A 20,507-nucleotide genomic window follows, 5' to 3' on the forward strand; every position below is an offset into this window, starting at 1 on the left:
ATAAAGATATATAAATATATATTATATATTTATTTTATATAAAGATATATAATATATATTTTATATATTTATTTTATATAAAGATATATAAAGATATAAAATATATTTATTTTGTATAAAGATATAAAATGTATTTATTTTGTATAAAGATATAAAATATATTTATTTTGTATAAAGACATAAAATTTATTTTGTATAAAGATATAAAATATATTTATTTTGTATAAAGATACATAAATATATTTATTTTGTATAAAGATATCTAAATATATTTATTTCATATAAAGATATATAAATATATTTATTTTATATATTTATTTTGTATAAATATATAAAAATATATATATTTATGTGTCCACTTGATATATATGTATATATGTATATATGTATATATCTCCCCCCAAAAACAAAATAAAAAGCCCAGAATAATCAGGAAAAAATAACATGAAACTTAATTGTGATTCTTTAAAGCTATTCTAAGCATACTTTTTTGCCTCATTAATGCATTTATTATGAAACTTTATATGTTAACAAATTTAGCTTTTCTTTTTTAGAGTATTGACTTATTTTAATTAAAATAGTGCATATTTATTATAAAAAATATGAAGTAAGTCCAGGCACAGTGGGTCATGCCTGTAATTCCAGCACTGTGGGAGGCTAAGATGGGAGGATCTCTTGAGCCCAGGAGTTTGAGACCAACCTGGGCAACATAGTGGGACCCCCATCTCTACAAAAAATAAAAAAATTTAGCCAAGTGCAGTGCACTCAGTTATTTGTTAGGCTGAGTGGGAGGATTGCTTGAACCTGAGAGGTTGAGGCTGCAGTGGGCCATGATTGCACCACTGCACTCCAGCCTAGGCAACAAAGCAAAACTCTGTTTCAATAAAACCCAAAAAAACAAAAAATAAGAACGTAATGCTCGATGATAATGACAATACAATGTCAGGCCAAGCCCTGTGCCCAATTCAAAAATGGTCACAGGGCTTGGCCTGACATTTCTTCAAAGAAGATGTACAAATGGCCAATGAGCACATAAGATGCTCAACATTATTAGTGCTATGGAAATGCAAATCAAAATCACAATGAGACACCAGCTCATCCACATTCAGATGGCTGTTATTTTTTTAAAATGGAAAATTACAAGTGCTGGTGAGGATGTGGAAAAATTGGAACCCTTGTAAAATGATGGGAATGTAAAATGGCTCAGCTGCTGTGGAAAACAGTTTGGCAGTTCTTAATGGTGATGGTCACACAACATTGTGGATGTATGTAACTCCACTGAACTGTAAACTTAAAAATGGTTAAAATGGTAATTTTTATTTTATTTGTATTTTATTCAGTAAGAAACCAACAACAATGAATCAAGTAATAAAGCAAGCAACAAAGAGATGGACAATTTTTTTAAATCCACCTTTCCTGAAATAACCTGTGGTAACATTGAGTAGTTATGCCATACCTTGTTCTGTGCTTTAAACTTTTGTTGTGGATATTTCAGAAATTATCTCTATCAAACAGTATAGATAATAATATATAAGTAACACCCATGAACACTGGATTTGTTGAACATGAGCTATGACCCAAGTGTGGGCAGGGGCTCTGTGTGCCTGCAGCGCTTACCAGCCTTCATGGGATTCACACCTGCAACGGTGATAGAAGATGATCTAACCTAGCCAACTTAGGCACGAAACTAATGACTAAGTAAAACCAGAAACTAGGAAAATCCATAGGTCGCATCATTAAATGTGTCTGTGATTAAGCATCACTGCTCTCTGCGTAGGTTATTTGCTAGTACTCTTTTATTTTGGTCTAATCCTAAGTGTTACTATAATGGCTTCTCGGCCTTTTGCTAAGATCAAGTGTTTAGATGTTACTGTAAATGTTTTCCTTTTGTTCTATTTCAAATGTTTCTGCATATAATAATATAAAAGAATACTGGTAATATTTGCTTTTGTGTATAACTAGGATATGTTTTTAAAGAAAAGATTTAATGATATCTAATTGAGTAGACTGGTATAAATTAAAGTGTAGAAAGTCAAGGGGTACTTTGTTATAGTTTGAATTCTGTTATTACCTTTCTTGTAATCTTAGACTAAAGCAGCATCATTAAAACAGAAATGGCAGTTGACTCTTTTGCAGAATTTACAGTAAGGCAAAGTTAATAGAAAGAGCTGGAATATCCAGTAAAATGACCACAATGCAAATACTATTGGTATCTCTCTTCCCACCTCCTCCGTTTTCAATATGTATTATTTAACAATTATCAATGAAAAATGTATGAATTATAACCTTACTTTACCATTCATTAGTTGTGTGACAATTAACCTTTCTCAGCCTCAATTTTCTTGTCTGTAAAATAGACGTAATAGTAGGGCCTGCTTCATAGTTTTGTTATAAAAGTTAAATGAATTATTATGGAAAAAAGTCCTTAGAACAGTGCTTGCATATAATAAGCCCTTGATAAATATAAGCTACTTTTACTATTGTTGCTGTTGTGGTGATGACGATGATATACCTACTATGCATTCAACCGTTGGATGAATATGATGAGCACTAGTAGTACGCTTCCTCATCTCCAAGACATTTATTTGGAGATAATACGCAGGTGAGGCCTTGAAGTGAGCCTTGAAATATAAGATTTGCAAAGTCTGGGGGGAAGCCCTATCTTTTTTGTGTTAGACATCATAGCATACTCTACAACCTTTCTCTGCATGCCTCATAATAACTCTATCAGGTAATATAGACAGGACTTGCTGAATCAGGGATTCTTACCTAAATCCAAAGCCTTTCTTATTTCCATGCTCTACTGCATGTTTAACAATGATAGCTTCTATTATTCTGTGTCTTGGCCAGTTAGGTACTTCTAAATTTCCATTAGTTTATAGTGAATAGTTTTGTTTTTACTGATTTTTTCCCTTTAATTTTACTGTCTGCATATATACTGAATTGTATTTTTGCTTTGTAATTTACATTTTCCTGATTTCTGTTCTTTCATAATTTAACTCAGGTGTAATGTCTTTGCTGAGACCTCTTCTTCTAGACGTGGTCCCAACAATTCAACAGACTGCTGCTTTGGCTCTTGGGAGACTGGCCAATTATAATGATGACCTAGCAGAAGCTGTTGTGAAGTGCGACATTCTTCCACAGCTTGTTTATTCATTGGCAGAACAGAATGTAAGAATTAAAAAAAAACTAGTTATATATTTTTTGTTTTAGATTTTTTAAAATGTGACAGTTTGGATACAGTTGCAAGCCTGTAGGCATAAAATTATTAGGGGATTAACACAATCTTCAATTATCTGAGCTGCATGTAATCGTATTTTCAAGGTATTTTGCTTTGGTGCTGATAACCACCATTTATCTATTATTGATAATATAAGGAGAAAATAGATTTTTTAGGGGGAATTATACATAAAGCAGTATTTCTATATATGAGAGTTTTAAACAAAGCTGTCCGATCTGTTTAGGGAAGTATGTAGACCCTAGGCAAATAGTTGATCTCAGCAGTCCTTATATGCTGGTGAAACCAAGTTAAGTGAAATAGTGAGAGACAGCCTTGAGGCAAGGGGTAGAGAAGCAACCAAAAAGAGGAAGAGAATAAGTATGTGTAATGGAAGGTTTGATAAATCTTTTTTACCAAGTTATAGGCATGTGAACTCTGTTAAGCACTATCTAAAAGTGCCCCATTTTTTCCCCCTCCTATCTGGTACCACTTTCTGTTTCTATACAATGCCAGCTATTTGGTTTCCACAGTAGTTAAGGACCACCTGTAGGTAGGTTTTGGACTGTTCATTCTATTCTGTTAGTTTATCATAACCTAGGGATAGAGCTTTCTTGACATATCTTTGGGATTAAATTCCTATTTGTGTAACAAAAAGACAAGCCAATTGAAAAATGGGCAAAGGAATCAAATAGACATTTCTCCAAAGAATATATACAAATGGCCAAGAAGCATGTGAAAAGATGCCCCACAGCATTAGTCATTAAGATATGCAAATCAAAACCACAATGAGGTATCACTTCATACCTTCTAGGGTGGCCATAATAAAAAATAAAAAGAAAATAACAAGTGCTGGTGAGGACATGGAGAAATTGGAACTTTCATACATTGCTGGTAGGAATGTAAAATGGGGGAAACCACTGTGAAAACACTTTGGTAGGTCCACAGTCAGTGAAACATTTGTTACCACGTGACTCAGCAATTCTATTCCTAGTTATACATCCAAAAGAATTGAAAACAGATGCTCCAGCAAAGCCTGCACGCAAATGTTCATAGCAGCAGCATCCACAATAGCCAAAAGGTGAAAGCAACCTAATTCGATCAACAGATGAATGGGTAAACAAAATGTTGTGTATCCATACAATGGATTATTAGTCATAAAAGGAATAAAGTACTGATAAATGCTACACCATGGATGACCCATAAAAACATTATGCTAAGTGCAAGAAGCCAGACACAAAAGGCCACAGCTTGTGTGGTTCCATTTATATGAACTATCCAGAATATGTAAATCCATAGAGACAGAAGCAGATTAGTGGTTGCCAGGGGCTGGAAGGAGAAGGGAATGGAAACTGACTGCTTTATTTGTAAGAAGTTTCTTGTTGGGGTGATGATAATAGTCTAGAACTAGACAGTGGTGATGGTTGCACAACATTGTGAATGCACTAAATGCCACTAAGTTGTATACTTTGAAATGGTTAAAATGGTAAATTTCATGTTATGTGTATTTTGCCAGAATAAAAATAAATCCTAATGGTGCAGAAATTTGCCTTATATTTATAGATCAGAGAGTCACTTACTAATGCTTGTTATAGCTCTACAAGGAGTCACAGAAATTTTATTTTTCTTATGGATATTCCTTCTATCATCAAATACTGTTGGGCTTTCTTCCTCTTGGACTCTTAGCTCTTTCTTTTGAGAGCAGAGTCTGTATTCTGGTATCCCACGTAGAAGATTTTCAGTAGAAGTTTTCTAAGTTGAATGAATGTTAATTAGTTGTAGAGAGACAAAAAAGCACTACAGCAGAAAAGTGAGGAGGCAGTGAAAACACGAAGCGTTTGCACAAGCTTCTGTCTCCCTCACCTTCCAGCCTTTAAGTCATTTCTCACAGGAGATTTAATCTCCTCTTTATGAGGTACAAAGTCCTGTGGTTTTGCTGGGTTTTTTTTGTTTGTTTGTTTTGTTTTGGCGTTTCTTTTGATGAGGAATGGAAGAGAAGAGTGTTAGGAATTTGGGGGAAGTGAAAATTAGGAGAAAGAGGGAATGAGATCCGAAAGTGTGAGTTATAGGCACTGTAATTAATAGTGACAACTGATACCCCTAAATGGTCTGTAAATTTGACAATTCTGCAGTATAAAAAGTCAAATTAGCTAAGGTAATGAAAATAAATATATCATCATTTTTTCCCCACATTTGTAAGAAAATAATCTATGGAAACCTACTTCAAAAGTCTACACTAATATTTAGAGTAAATTAGTAGAAATTTGGTTACTTATATAATTTAAGAAACTAAAGAAAATATGTCAAATCAAAAACATCAGTACTAACGTAGCATATTTCTTATATTAGCAACATATACTGATTTTTAAGATATACTATGTTTAAGATGTACTTGATGTGTTTTTTTCTCATGTAATTTTTATTGTATCAATATTATAGTCTAAGTGAATGGAATGCTTTCAAAACAGGTGCTGTAATCAACTAGTCACTTTTCAGTAGTCACTGTGAAGAAATAGAAACTTAGAATGTAAAATAGGGGATTAATTGGGTTTTATTAATAACAGAAAGAGTTAGGAGACCATCACTGTGTCATTATGCTAACCATAAAACCATAGTGAGTGTCACAGCCACATATTTCCTATACATTTAATTTTTTTAGCGATATGAAGAGAAACATGTTAGTCTTGTGTTTCAGTTTCATTTACTCATTCCTTAGTGAGATACAATGCATCTATAGGAAATATAAGTATGAAGCAGTATTTAAAATTTACAAAATGGTAAGTAATTTGCTTTTATCTTAAAAAAAGCATTTCTAGAGAAAATAACTTATATCCCATTGTTTGGCTGATTTATTTGCCAGGAAAAGTTTTAAAATGTGTCGTGAATGTTTTGCCTTTATGTTTATTTGATGATTGTAAGCACATTTTGGAACATGGTTGTTACTTCAGAATAATTTAGGACACCAGAAAGATTAGCTGAGGTCATGAAAGGCCTACCACGCTTAAAGACTGAGGGCAAGTAAAGGAAATGAATTAGTCAATTGACAGTGAGCGTAGTTGCACATGCTAACAATCTAAGAGTTCCCAAGGGTCAAACAATACATTCTGGTGTAATGCAGATACAAAAAATCTCATTATTTTATGAATTTGTGGAAAGTATGTTTATAATTTTATACAATTTCCAAATGCAGGCTTCAGGGTAAAACATTTGAAATACAATGTAAAACCTACCTTATTTTCAGTTGAGTTACTGAACAGAAGCAATGAGGGCACATCAAATAATCAAAATTATTTTGCAGGATGTTTTTCATCTTTTATATTCAAAAGCTGCTGAGCTTTATTTACATTAATGTTATTTTTATGTTAGTTTTGGTCTAGTTTAGATTTTGGTTTTCTAAGTACTCAATTCATTTTGAGTTTTGTCTGTTTGACCCTTGTTTGTAGCGCTTCTACAAGAAAGCAGCTGCCTTTGTGTTACGAGCAGTTGGTAAACATTCTCCCCAGCTAGCTCAGGCAATAGTTGATTGTGGAGCACTGGATACGCTGGTCATATGCTTGGAAGATTTTGACCCTGGAGTCAAGGAGGCTGCAGCCTGGGCACTTAGATATATTGCAAGACATAATGCAGGTAATTTAAAATATGCAGGAGCATATTTTAAAATAGGATTATTATAATTCAGATTTATTAGGTAAATCCAGTTTTGCTTAGTAAAACATAGGTGGAGTTTTAATGATGTTTCTATATGCGATGAGAAATACGTTTTGAATGATGGCAAAGTTGTTTGGATCATATATTCACACACACACAAAAAACCCCTATATATTTCAGTCTTTATCTTTGCAGAAGGGAAATTTGAAGAGGTGGAGAAAAGGAGAGAGGGGTGGCAGAGGGTGGGAGAGTGGGCTTGAGTCTCAAAGGCCTTGGTAAATTGGTTCAGTTATTAGGTTGGTGCATAAGTGGTTTTGCCATTACTGGCAAAAACCCCAATTACTTTTGCATTAACCTAATAAATTATTTTAGTTAGTCACCCTCTTGGGGTCATTTGATCTTCCTGCCCATTCATGATAGGGAGTTCCAAACCAACCAGGAGACGCATCACGAGTGAGTGATGTTGAGGAGATACGGACATAACTTCCTGGAAAATACTGGTATTCAACTCATACTGGGCAGGAAGCAGAGAAGGAGCATGTTCTTCTATAAACTGACAGCTCAGTGGGGTCATCAAGAAGGGACCTGGGCCTCTTGTGAGAGGATTGTGTCAACGCACCCAATTGGTAAAAAGTACATGAGGAACATAATTTTCCCCATCACTTTACAGAAGTTGCTTATGAACAAATAACATAAGAAGAAAATACAGTTTTAAAATAAACATATGTAAAAATGATCAACTTTGCTAGTAATCAACAAATTCTATATGAAAACATCAATGAAGATCTTTTTAACCTGTTATTTGAGTGGGGGGTGGTGGCAGAAGAGTAAAGCAGCAATATAGCCAGGTGATTAAGAGCACCGTGACATTAGACAGGGTCTGAGTTTAGTTTAGATACTACCATTTAGTTGCTGCGTGACCTCGGACATTGCTTATAAACCTTCTGAACCTTAGCTTCCTCATCTGCGGAAGAGGATAACTAATAGTGGTTACATCAGAGATTTGTTGTGAGGATGATGACATGATACATGTAAAGCACTTAGGTCAGTGCTTGGCATATGGAAATACTCAGTAAATGTAACATATTAATATTAATACTGAAGGTTAGAGTGGACAATATGACGTGTGCACATTTGTGAAGGAACTACAAATTGTATAAACTGGTGGAGGGCAGTTTGACAAAACTATTAAAGTTGTTGCCCTAAAAAAGCCTGCTTTGAGAATTCATCCTAAGGAAAGAATTCCGCAGGATGGAAAAGCTATATTCATGCAAATGTTATTATAGCATGATTTGTAAACCCCTCAAATATTTGATAGAAATTTAGTGGATAAATTATGGAACTTAATGAAATCTGAGGCAACAAATTTAAAAGGTAATTATGAACCTACATGGTAACATGGAACAGTGGTTATAATGTTAAAAAGATATAAAATTGTGTATTACAATTATAATAATGTAAAAATAAGTTTTTATGTGGATATAATTACAAAAAAAATCATGTTTGTATTCCTAAGGTGGTAAAATTAAGGAATTTTTTCTTCATGTTCCAGATTTTCAGTGTGTGTCTATGTCTAAAATATTAGCTGCTGTGTAGTGAGTAATTAGTATATGCCTGGCTCTGTGCTGTGTGCTTCAGACACATTATCTCATTTTGATTGCAGCTACTCTTGGGTGGGCATTACTCTCCCTGTTAAATGGAGAAATAAAGTGGACTTTAGAAAGGATATCCAAAATTATATTAATGGTGGAACTGGAATTTGAGTCTAACTGTCTGACTGCAAAGCCTATGTTAACTACTATACCATACAGCTTCGCTAAATACTTCCTGAAACAGTATTGAAGAAAAACTTCAAAACAGAAACAGGAAGAGGCTCTCCTAAGGTTATATTTAATTTGGTTCTTAAAATGGTGACATTATTACAGACAAAATAGAAATAAAACAGTGTAAAAGGCAAGTTGAAAAAGACAACTGTTGTCATGCTTAGAATTATTCAGAATTAAATTACAAATTATTAAATTATTTTCTTAAATCTAGATTTTGATTTTCCAAAAAGGTTCACCTTAAGACTATTGTTTAGTACATGTTGATTGAGAAAACTACAGCAGGCTTTTAAATCAAAAGCTGGTTATCATAGGAAACTACATGAGTATATTTAGTTAAGTTTTTTTTTAAGTCAGAGGGACACATTACAGATTGTAACGTGAGTGTTGGAAAAGAGCTTTGAGGGACAATTGTATAGATACTCTCTCAGGCAGGTGCCTCACAGATAACATTTCCATCGCTTCATTTTGTTGAGTCTGGGGCAAAATGCTTATAGTTCATAAACAGGATCTGTCTTAGGGGTCTCATTCCAAGTTCTTGGTATAATCTGGCTCCCACGTGGAATTTCCACTGTAATTTCAATATTTCACAGTAGTTAGGGGCCTGGGACCCAGAAGCTCCCAGAAGAGATTATTGCATAGATTTCTCAGAAGGAAAGGGAATTGTTACCTAGTAAACCATAAAAGTCATCACTCACATCCATATCAATGAAAATGGAGGATTTACCTCCAAATAACCTAATTTCTTTTTTTTTCGAGATAGAGTCTTGCTCTGTCACCCAGGCTGGAGTGCAGTGGTGCGATCTTGGCTCACTGCAACCTCCGCCTCCCGGGTTCAAGCGACTCTCCTGCTTCAGCTTCCCAAGGAGCTAGGATTACAGGCACGCCCCACCATGCCCAGCTAATTTTTGTATTTTTAGTAGAGACGGGGTTTCACCATGTTGGTCGGGCTGGTCTCGAACTCCTGACCTTGTAATCCGTCCACCTCGGCCTCTCAAAGTGCTGGATTACAGGTGTGAGCTACTGCGTCCGGCTTTTGTTTGTTTTGTTTGTTTTTTGAAAATAACCTGATTTCTTAATGATTTCCTAAAAGCAAAATATATTGAGATTAATGAATATTAGTGGAAAACTGTTTGGTTAGACAGTTCAAGAAATATAAATCTTAAATTGAGATGCAAAAGAAATAATATGTACTTTTAAGGGCAATAGAAAGAAAAAGTTCTGTGTACAGGAAACAAAATTAAAATAAGCATAGAGAGAAGCCGATGGGCATTACCTGACTTTTCCTTGTTTGAAAAATACAACTTCTAAAACATTTCTATGTAAAGATTTTAAAGCATTTTACAGACAGCCAAAGAGAACTTGGGGCTGACAACCAGAAATGGTGGTTTTTTTTTTCCAACTGTGTACAAATCATATCATTAAATTTTATGATTGAATCACCAGTTATTGAATACACATGGTAATGTTTACCTCTGACTTTGCAGATAAATAAGTGATTTCTTTCTAGTTTTTCCTGCTCCTTAGTGACAGCTGAGGTAGAATTCTTCTCAGATTGGCTTTCTCTTTTCTTACTTTTTGTAACCCTTTCCCACTCTGCAGAATTCTTCTTTTGTTTCCTCATTCACACAACTGTTTTTTAGTCTGTTGTTATAATTGTTCTCTTTTATTATTATCTATTGTTGTTAATCTCTTACCATGCCCACTTTATAAATTAAACTTTAAAAAGTTTGTATAAATTTAAGGAGCACAAGTGCAGTTTTGTACATAGATATATTGTATAGTTGTTCTATTAACATATTTATTTATTCAACCAATATGAAATCTGTCACTGTTTCCAAGGAATGGTCTTGCTTTTGGAAAGGGTGCCTGGAGAGCCTGTGCCAGCTGGAAGCGTGATGGGTAAGGTAGGAGGGATGGTGGGATTCCCCAGCCACTGGGCTTCCTCAGCTGATGGCTCAACCGCTAGGAGGTGGGTGAGGGAGGCTGCTGCAGGAGGCTCCAGGCCCTCCTCCCCTGGTCCCCAGCAGCCTCCCTCAGGCCTTGTGACTGAAGTCCTCTGGCTCTGTGGAGGGTGCTTCCAATGAATGGCCGTCTGTGGAGACAGTGGCCACAATGAGAGCACTTGGGATTGAGGTGAGAGCAGCAGCCTGGCTGCAAGTGTGCGGAAGTGTTTTGTGTGAATGGCCTTCCACATTTGAGCTCAAAAATGAGTTTTAAGTGTTTATTTTGGGAGCTTTAGCTAAAAAAAAAAGTGTTTCTTTGTGGTAAACTTTGGCCTATCTCAAGCCTGGCAAAGAGGAATACATTTGATTAGACATTCTACAACTTTTAAATTATTGATACAATTGTCACATAGATGAGCAAACTGAAGTAGAGAGGTTAAAGGATTTATTCTGGTCACACAGCAATTTATGGTGGAACTGCTTGGCAACGGCTCAACACTTTCAGAGATTCTTGCATTTTACACTGTGAGGGATGAATGTGTACAAGATCTCATCATTCTTTTGTAGCTCCTTGTAATATCTGAAAGTCTTGCCAGATACCTCTGTTTCTAATCTCTGTTGGCCGCTTTCCACCGGGTTGACTCTTCTTTCTCTTGTGGACCTGATTTCTGTCCAGCTCTGTGGCAGTTGGGAGATGAGCTTGCTGCGCCAGAGATGAGCAGTGCTTGCAGGGGCTGGCTGATGTGGACCTGACGGAATCATCGAGTCCATTGTATCCTCTTTACTAGACAGATACTGTAAGCAAGGTCTCAAGATGAGCTGGCAGCCCGATTGTTTTCTATCTTGTATCGAATGATGAAATGATACAATGAAAAGTTTAAAATACAGAATTCTTGTGAATATTCTTCTTATGCCACCCATGTACAAATATCAATAGCTTAAATAGTACAGAACAGGCTTAGGAAGCAGTAATTAATTAAAAAATCTCACCTACTTATTTATGGTGAGAACACAAAATCTAGTCTTAGCAATTTTCAAAGTAATTAACTTTTAAAAACCCCAGATATTAGTGACAAATATCAGAGATAAGAGCTAAGGACTTTGAATGGTTTTTCTTAGAGGGAGAATGGATGGGGAGAAGGGACTAGAACGTGGTCATTAAAAATTATTTTAAAGGCCCTGCAGACAGCCGTCTTTACTGACGCCTAGAGATTTCGGTGGGTTCCAGTAACACCTTTTGCTTCTTTATCTTTTCGTACCTTTTTTTCTATTATAGGGGGTTGAGGAACACAAACATAGAGGCAAATGAGGTATGTGGGATAACATATATTATATATTTCATTTATTTTGACCCTAACACTTATTTTCACAAATATCTTTGTATTTTTTTAGGTGCTAGTGAAAGAAGTATAAAGTGAAAATAAATATCCCTCTATGTTTTTTTGGGCATAGAGGCCAAATGTGCTAAACAAAAGAACATTTTAATTAATTATAACCTTGTTTTACTTGGTAGTTACCTAATTGGTTGGTTATTTTTAGGGTTCAGTTTGTGTGCTGGTAAAAAATGTTGTGATTCTTTTGTGTTTTTATTTCTTGTAATATTTTTAGTTGGGAACTCTTGGCTAATAAAATCTTCTAATTTTTTTTAACTTAGAATCTGGAGCAACAAAATGTAATACATAAGCTCAGATTCCTAAGTTACTCATGCCTCTAACTTTTTATATGAGGCTAGCAATCCATTTATTTAACAATGTCATCATCATGGTAATCATCAAAATGTACTTGAGGCATTTATGTCTGTGTTCCCATATCTTTCCCACTGTATAAAGTAAAATAAATTGACTAAGACCTCATGTGTGGGGCTTTATAATCTAAGGCAGAAAAATTAATACAGATGAGCATGAAGGTCATCTAGACAGCTAGGCAAACACTGACACAATGTACAATACTGTATTAAAAAGCATATATAATGCATTGGGTGACTATACATTAGGGTAAATGAAAGATGAATTATAACTGGGCACAGTGGCACGTGCCTGTAATCCTAGTTCTTTGGGAGGCTGAGGTGGGAGGATCACTTGAGCCCAGGAATTCAAGACTGGTCTGTGAAACATAGTGAAACCCTGTGTGTAAAAAATAAAATAAAAAAATTCACCAGATGTTGTGGTGTGCACCTGTGGTCTCAACTATTTGGGAGGCTGAAGTGGGAGGATCACTTGAGCCCAGGAGGTTGAGGCTGCAGTGAGCTATGATTGTGCCACTGAACTCCAGCCTGGGCAACACAGTGAGACCCTGTCTCAAAAAAAAAAAAAGATGAATTATGAATTACCTTTTTTGTACAACAGCAAAAAAGAGGAATCTTTACTTTCTCAAGAACTTTGTTACATCCAGATAACAAATGAACAGTCCTTGGCATAGAAATAACAGGAGGAAGTGATACATGCAGTAGTAAGAGGAAGGAAAGTGCTTTGTCCCACAAAATACCTCCTCTACTTGATAATACCTACAATTCTTTTAGTTTAAATCTTTGTTTTTGGCTTTATGCAAATACCTGTGGGAGAAATGTCATTAAGTGTATGTGTGCTGAGTGGATAAAGAGAAGGATATTTTGTATACTGGTGGTTTGGAAATAAACCAAGTTTGAACACTGCACCGTGACATGTTTCTCTATTGTTTCTTGAACTTAGTTTGTTTTCCAGTCACTGGCGTATAAATCTGCCTAATACCTTTTTGATGTTGGGGGGAGGAACCCACTTTTATTTACATTTGAATTTCTAGAAATACATGAAGCCAAATGTACTTGACTGAAATTTGAAAGTACTCCAATTGAGCATTTCACAAACATCTACAAGAGAGTTTGCTATTAGAAGCTCAGGACTTGGTTAGCATAAGAATTGTACCTTGAGATAAGACATGTTTTTCATCTTATTTTCCCATAGATTTTTAAATCCACAGTCTACAGGAAAATAGGAGCTGTATTCTCATCATGTTAGCTGACTGATTTTGCACAGTTAATTTTTGGAGCTTGGTTTGCTCTTATCAGGGTTTTAGATGAATGAACTAGTTTGCTCTAAAAGTGTGGAATAAGTTAATTGTCTCAAAGGATTTTCTTTTTTTTTTTTTTGAGATGGAGTTTTGCTCTCGTTGCCCAGGTTGGAGTGCAATGGCGTGATCTCGGCAACTTACGCCTCCCAGGTTCAAGCGATTTTCCTGCCTCAGCCTCCCAAGTAGCTGGGATTACAGGCGTCTGCCACCACGCTTGGCTAATTTTTATATTTTTAGTAGACATAGGGTTTCACCATGTTGACCAGGCTCGTCTTGAACTCCTGACCTTGTGATCCTCCCGCCTCAGCCTCCCAAAGTGCTGGGATTACAGGTGTGAGCCACCGTGCCTGGCCACCTCAAAGGATTTTCGAAGATAGGACCGCTAGCATTTTTGGTGTCACTGTGCTATAACTGGCCATAGACCATTTCTCTATATCCCTTTTGATCTCACACTACAGTGTTAGCAGTATGGTAGCCTCTATTCACATGAGACTTTTGCAAACTTGAACTGAGGCTAGTGTACATTGAGGAACTACATTTTTTATTTTATTGCCATTTAATTAATGTAAATTTAAAAATTGATACTCAGTTACTTAAAACTTTGTAGGTATAATTGGAGCAACTTGGGTATGTGACTCTACCTTTTCAACTGTAAACTTTTTGAAATCTAAATACTTATTGAGCATTTTTGATGAAAATTTAGTGACTGAATTGAGAAATGCTGTAAGTGCAAAATACACACTAGATTCCAAGGCTTAGTGTGAAAAAATGTAAAATACCTCACTAAATGTTTAAAATATTGATTGCATGTTGAAATTATATTTCAGATGTATTGTGTTAAAGTATATTAAAATTATTTTCACCTATTTCTTTTTACTTTTAAAGTGTGGCTAATTTCAAGTTTTAAATTACATTATGTGGATAATATTTCTATTGGGTAGCACATAAAATTACTGTGTCTATGCTTTGTAGATATTTGTTAAAAGGCAATGTGCTAGTAATTCTGTGGTCTTAAAAAGACATTTGGGTTATTTTTGTTTATACATATGTGTATACAAACATACATGTATACAAGTATACATGCATGCATGTGTGTATACTTGTGGATGTGTGTGTGTGTATGTGTGACCTGTAGTAGCCAGCCTCCCATATCATGTGTCCTGGTTTTCAGACTCTTGTTTAGTCTTCTCCTGCGTTATACCAGGGCTGGTCTGTGTGACCAGCAGAAGTCATGGTATGTCACTTCCTGAGAACAGGTTATAAAAGACAAGAGGCCAGGCACAGTGTCTTATGCCTATAGTCCCAGCACTTTGGGAGGTCAAGGTTGGAGGATTGCCTAAGGCCAGGAGTTCGAGACTAGCCTGGGCAACATAGTGAGATCTCGTCTCTTAAAAAAAAAAAATTAGCTGAGTATAGTGGTGTCCAGCTACTTGGGAGGATGAGGAGGGTCACTTGAGCCCAGGAGTTTCTGGCTGCAGTGAGCTATGACGGTGCCACTGCACTCTGGCCTGGGTGACAGAGTGAGATCCTGCCTCTGGAGAAAAAAAAAAAATCAGTGCTTCTGTCTTGGGCACTCTATCTTTCTTGGCCACTTGCTCTAGGGGAAGCTGTTACGTGGACACTTAGGCAGCTTATGGAAAGGTTCACATGGTGAAGAACTGAGGTTTCCAGCAGCCAGCAAGGAATGGAGGCTTCCCAGCAATGATGGGATTGAGCTGGAAGCAGATCCTCCCCAAGGTGGGCCTTCAGGTGACTGCCCCAGCTGACAATTGGACAGCAACTTTGTAATTCTGAGCCACAACCACCTAGCTAAGCTGCTCCTGAGTTCCTGACCCACAGAAACTCTGAAATAATAAGTGATGTTGTTTTATGCTGCTCAGTTTGGGATTGTGTGTTACAGGATAATAGATAACTAATATGTAATCTGAATGCAAAAGTGGTTCATTTTACTATATAATAGCAAACAACAAAACAAAACAAAACAAAAAATTAATTAAATGTCCTCAAGTGGGAAACTGGTTAAGTAAATGATGGCATATTTGCTCAGTGGGATATTAGGCAACTGTTAAAAATGTTGGGTTAGCTGAGTCCTCAGGAATAAAAGTAGCCAGTGGAAACCCATGAGGGTGTGAGAACCACTCAGGGGAGTCACACCACGCACTGCTGACCAGGGACCACGTTTATAAAAACACGACATCAACATATTACCCTCCCAATGTTTTATTTTTATTTCCTCTTTCTGTTTTCTCTCTCCTTTACCTGTTCTAGAGAATCCCATCAGAGTACCTGTGGTCTTTTGCTGTCTAGCCTTCTCCATCAGATTGTGCTCCTTGAAGACAGGGACTTCTTACCTAGCACTGGGTTGGAGCAAAGAGTGAATACCTTTGAAGTTTGAGTAATAACATATGCATTTTCCATGGTTTTTAAAACTGTTTTTCTATTATTTATTTTAAAAATTATTTTTGTATATTAATTAAAAAATTGTTATGTATTTACGGGGTACAAGTACAGATCTTTTTTCTTTTCTTTTTTTTTTTTTTCTTTTTGAAACAGAGTCTGACTGTCGCCCAGGCTGCAGTGCAGTGGTACAATTTCAGCTCACTGCAACCTCCGCCTCCTGGGTTCAAGCGATTCACCCACTTCAGCCTCTCGAGTAGCTGGGATTGCAGGTGCATACCACCACGCGTGGCTAATTTTTGTATTTTTTAGTAGAGACGAGGTTTCACCATATTGGCCAGGTTAGTCTTGAACTCCTGACCTTAGGTGATCTGCCCACTTTGGCCTCCCTAAGTTCTGGGATTACAGGCGTGAGCCAGCGCGCCTGGCCACGAGTAGATTTCTTACATGCATACATTGCATAGTGGTGAAGTCTGGGCAGGTTTTTTTTTTTTTTAAGCAAAATGCAAAGTTATAGGTAGAGTGAAACCACAACTATGGTTGCAAATGCTATATAAAGCAGGTGGAAACAAATACAACAACTTCTAGATTCAAAAAGCATTACTTTGTAAAGATGTAACTCCAATTATTTTAGTTATTTTCTTCTTTACCGGGACACTCCAGACTCTTTGTAGTTTTGCATTACTCTATTCAGCTTGGTCTCATCTGTTAAAAGCTTGGTCTCATCTGTTAAAAGTCTAATGCTAAATTAGTGGTGGGGATGGGAGCTAAAATGACTTCAAATTTCCTCAGCCTATTGTTGTTCAAGGCTATAACCAAGTGTTTTTTTTTTTTTTTCTCACTTTCCTTTTGTCTGGTCTCCACTTGACTTTTTCTTACCATGTTTTGAAGCTGCTTGAGTCCTGTGAGAGCAGCCTTCCCTCCCAGCTGATTGTAATTTCTTACTAAAGCCCTGTTAACTCCAGATCAATGGCTTATTTGACTCACTTGACTTTTTAAAGGAGCCAGAATTATTTCGCCTTTAAAGCAAATGTATGTATGTATGTTAACCCTTAAGCTCTCAAACACTCAACCCATGTGTTAGGGTTAAACTAATGGCTCTGACGATTGGGTGGAGGGAAGCAAGATAGAAATGATGAGAGTAGGAAAAATGACATTTGTGTGTGTGGGAGAAATAAAAATCACTCGAGACTTTTATATAGTAATATGCAAATTCTTCCTTTATGCTTTTCTCACTTCCACCTGCAATTGGAGATGTCAATCTCTCAGCTGAGAATGATAGCTCTAGTGAGTCACTGTTGCCTTGCAGATGTGTCGGTGTAGAACAAAGCTTTTTGTGGTAGCAGCCTCCATGATGCCTGCCTCCTCTTATTCACATCCTTGTGTAGTTCCCTCCCCCGTTGCACCAATGCACTATAGCAGAGGCAACGCTATGCCACGTCCAGGCTTAGATTATAAAAGACAGAAATGTCTTTTATAATCTTGAGTCTTCTCTTTTGAATCACTTGGGTCCTCTCTTTTGAATCACTCACTTTGGGGGAAGCCTCATCATGAGCAGCCTATGTAGAGGCCCATAGGGCACGGAACTAAAGATTCCCATTAACCCTCCCACGAGTGTGCCTGGACACACATCCTCAATTGACTGCAGCCCCAGTTGACTTCTTGATTATAGCCTAGTGATAGGTCTTGAGCCTGAACCTGTCAGGTAAGCCACTCCTAGATTCTTGACCTACAGAAACTGTGAGATAATAAATGTTTGCTGTTTTAAGCTGCTAAATTTGGTGTGATGTTACATAGTAGTAGATAACTAAACCAGTTGTAAACAGCTGGGTTAGACCAAAACCTAAAGAGATTTTTCTTTTTTTTTGAGACAGGCTCTTGCTCTGTTGCCTAGGCTGAGTACAATGGCATGATCACATCTCACTGCAGCCTCGACTTCCTGGGCTCAAGCAATCCTCCCACTTCAGCCTCCCGAGTAGCTGAGACTACAGGCACGTGCCACCATATTCAGCTAATTTTTGATTTTTTTTGGAGACAGGGTCTCTCTCTGTTTCCCACGCTGGTCTTGAACTCCTGGATGCAAGCAGTCCTCCCACCTTGGCCTCCCAAAGTGCTGGGACTACAAGAGTGAGGCACTGCGCCTGGCCAACAGATTTCTTTTACTTTGGAAGTGCTATTACCAAAATCATACTGGAGTTACCAGTAAGTAACCAGCTTTGGTAATTGCAGCAACATATTTGTTATTATAATTTCACCCAATCATGAAAAATTTGGTTGAATAGGATGAGGAATTATTATTAACATAACATTAATATCGTATAAGTGGCAGCCAATTTTAAATGTAGGTTTTGTTTGTTTGTTTGTTTTGAGACAGGGTCTTGCTCTTTTGCCCAGGCTGAAGTGAAGCAACGTGATCTTGGCTCACAGAAACTTCTGCCTCTTGGGTTCAAGGGGTCCTCCCACCTCAGCCTCCTGAGTAGCTATAGGTGCTTGCCACCATGCCTGGCTAATTTTTGTGTTTTTTTGTTTTTTGTAGAGATGGGGTTTTGCCCTGTTGTCCAAGCTGGTTTTGAACTCCTGGCTTCAAGCAATCTGCCTGTCTCAGGCTCCCAAAGTGCTAGGATTACAGGCATGAGCCACTGTACCCAGGCAAAATGTAGCTTTTTTTTTTTTTTAAACCTGCTTTATTTCAAAAAGCTTTTGAAGTGATACAGCTGTATATTTTTATGGCAAAAACCAGCCCATCTTCAAACTGATAAATAGGGCCACCTAACTGCAAAGAAATGATTAATTTATAACTTTCTTGTATTTTTTAATGAAACAAAATATAACTTTTGTAGGGCTTAGAAACAGTTAAAAGCAGTGCTTGAAAAAAAATTAAAAAGCAATAAAGTTTAAAGAGATTAGAGTTCCAGAGGAGTTTTTTAATTAGTGTGCTGGATACATATTTTTTGTCTTTTTTCTTTTTGGAGAACCTCTTCATTTTGAATTCTTTTTATGAGTCCTCATGATCACTTGTTTGCTCAAATTCTTCTGTCTCACATCTCCATTATGAGCTGAAAGATTATTCAAGTATCATATGTTTAGAGTAATCCTTTCTTATGAGTCAATTTTTAGGTTTTTATTAATTTCTTAGAATTCTCTGAATTTTCTTATGTAACCACAGTAGTGGTTCTTCCTCTGTGACCCCACACATGACTTCAAAAATTAAAAGTAGAAAGAACATCACCTTTCCATACCCAGAAAGCCCCCCACAGGCTGTTTTAGAGGGTGTAAGGTTTAAGCCTATGGTTGTAAAATGGGGTGGTTCAGGCTGTAGCAGGCCCACAGAGGGGTGTGTTTTATTTGGCCAGCACTATGTTGTCTCACACAGTGTTCTTAAAAAAAAAAAATTGCCAACACTTAAAAACCAGGCAATTTCACATAAAAAAAAAAAAAAAGGCCTGACAACAGTAGGCCTATATTCCTACATAGCAACACTGGGCTGAAACTAAGAAACTGCTGCCCCTTGTAGATGGTGCCTAGACTTTTGCACTTCACTACTGCTCTCCCACTCCCCGACCTTTTTTTTTTTAAACGTCCTCTGGCTTCATTTATTTTAGTTACTTTCCTAGGCCCTGTGGGCATTTGCAATGACTACTTCTGATCTAAACAGACAACTAGCCATGATGTAATTGAGAGAGGTTGAAGTCACTGGGGCACTATTAAAGCAAGATTACTTTTGTCTGATTTACCTAGTAACCACCATACTTATACTATGCTAAGGGGCATTCCTGTCTGCTCTCTTCCCTTCCGGTCAACATAGAGTTATTTCTAATGTTCCACTCATGCAGCTTTAGATAGTACTAATCTTATGAATGTTGTTGATCTTAAAAGTCCTCCTTTTAATTTACTTTCTCTTTTTGTTATAAACTTAAACCTAAAGTCATACTGAGGTTTTTGATTATTCTAAGTTGAAGATTTTGATCCATTTAACTTGCAACACTTCTCATGCCTGTTACTGACGGATCACTGCAAGCTTAGCCCTTAGTTAGGAAAAGACCAAACAAACCAAAAACCCAGATTCCAAGAACAGCACAGAATGAAATTCTTAAGAAAATGCAACTGTGTGAGAAGCAAAGTCTTGTCACCCCAAGTTTTTACATGTTATTACTGATCAAAAAATTGTATGCACATAACCCTCATAAATGTTGTTGGAAAGAATTATGGAAAAATTGAGAGAGGCAGAGAAGTGTGAAAAGATGACGCTTCCCCCTCTCTTGTCACAGTACCGCAGAGGAGGCTGCCTCAGTTTCTTCACTCAAAATGAGCTATTCCTAAGCCAAATAAAACTAGTTATTCCTTTACTAAAAACAGCTGATCATCAAATTTCGTGACTGTACATTTTTGTCTACATATATGCAATAAACAACTTTAATTATTATTTGTGAG

At 36.7% G+C, this 20,507-nt stretch overlaps 1 protein-coding gene across 3 annotated transcripts in view; it reads left to right on the top strand.

The window, feature by feature from the left end:
* The window catches only part of SPAG6 (sperm associated antigen 6), a 74,770-nt gene that overhangs the window by 25,798 nt on the left and 28,465 nt on the right, over window positions 1–20,507 (top strand). For all 3 annotated transcript variants that reach the window (XM_032169156.2, XM_032169317.2, XM_058432221.1), the window contains exons 3-4: window positions 3,005–3,171; window positions 6,661–6,844. In XM_032169156.2, coding sequence (XP_032025047.1) covers window positions 3,005–3,171; window positions 6,661–6,844 — 351 coding nt within the window. The remainder of the gene's footprint in view (window positions 1–3,004; window positions 3,172–6,660; window positions 6,845–20,507) is intronic.

This window comes from Hylobates moloch, unplaced genomic scaffold, assembly GCF_009828535.3.
Source record: "Hylobates moloch isolate HMO894 unplaced genomic scaffold, HMol_V3 SCAFFOLD_2, whole genome shotgun sequence".
In the NCBI taxonomy this organism is placed as follows: domain Eukaryota; kingdom Metazoa; phylum Chordata; class Mammalia; order Primates; family Hylobatidae; genus Hylobates; species Hylobates moloch.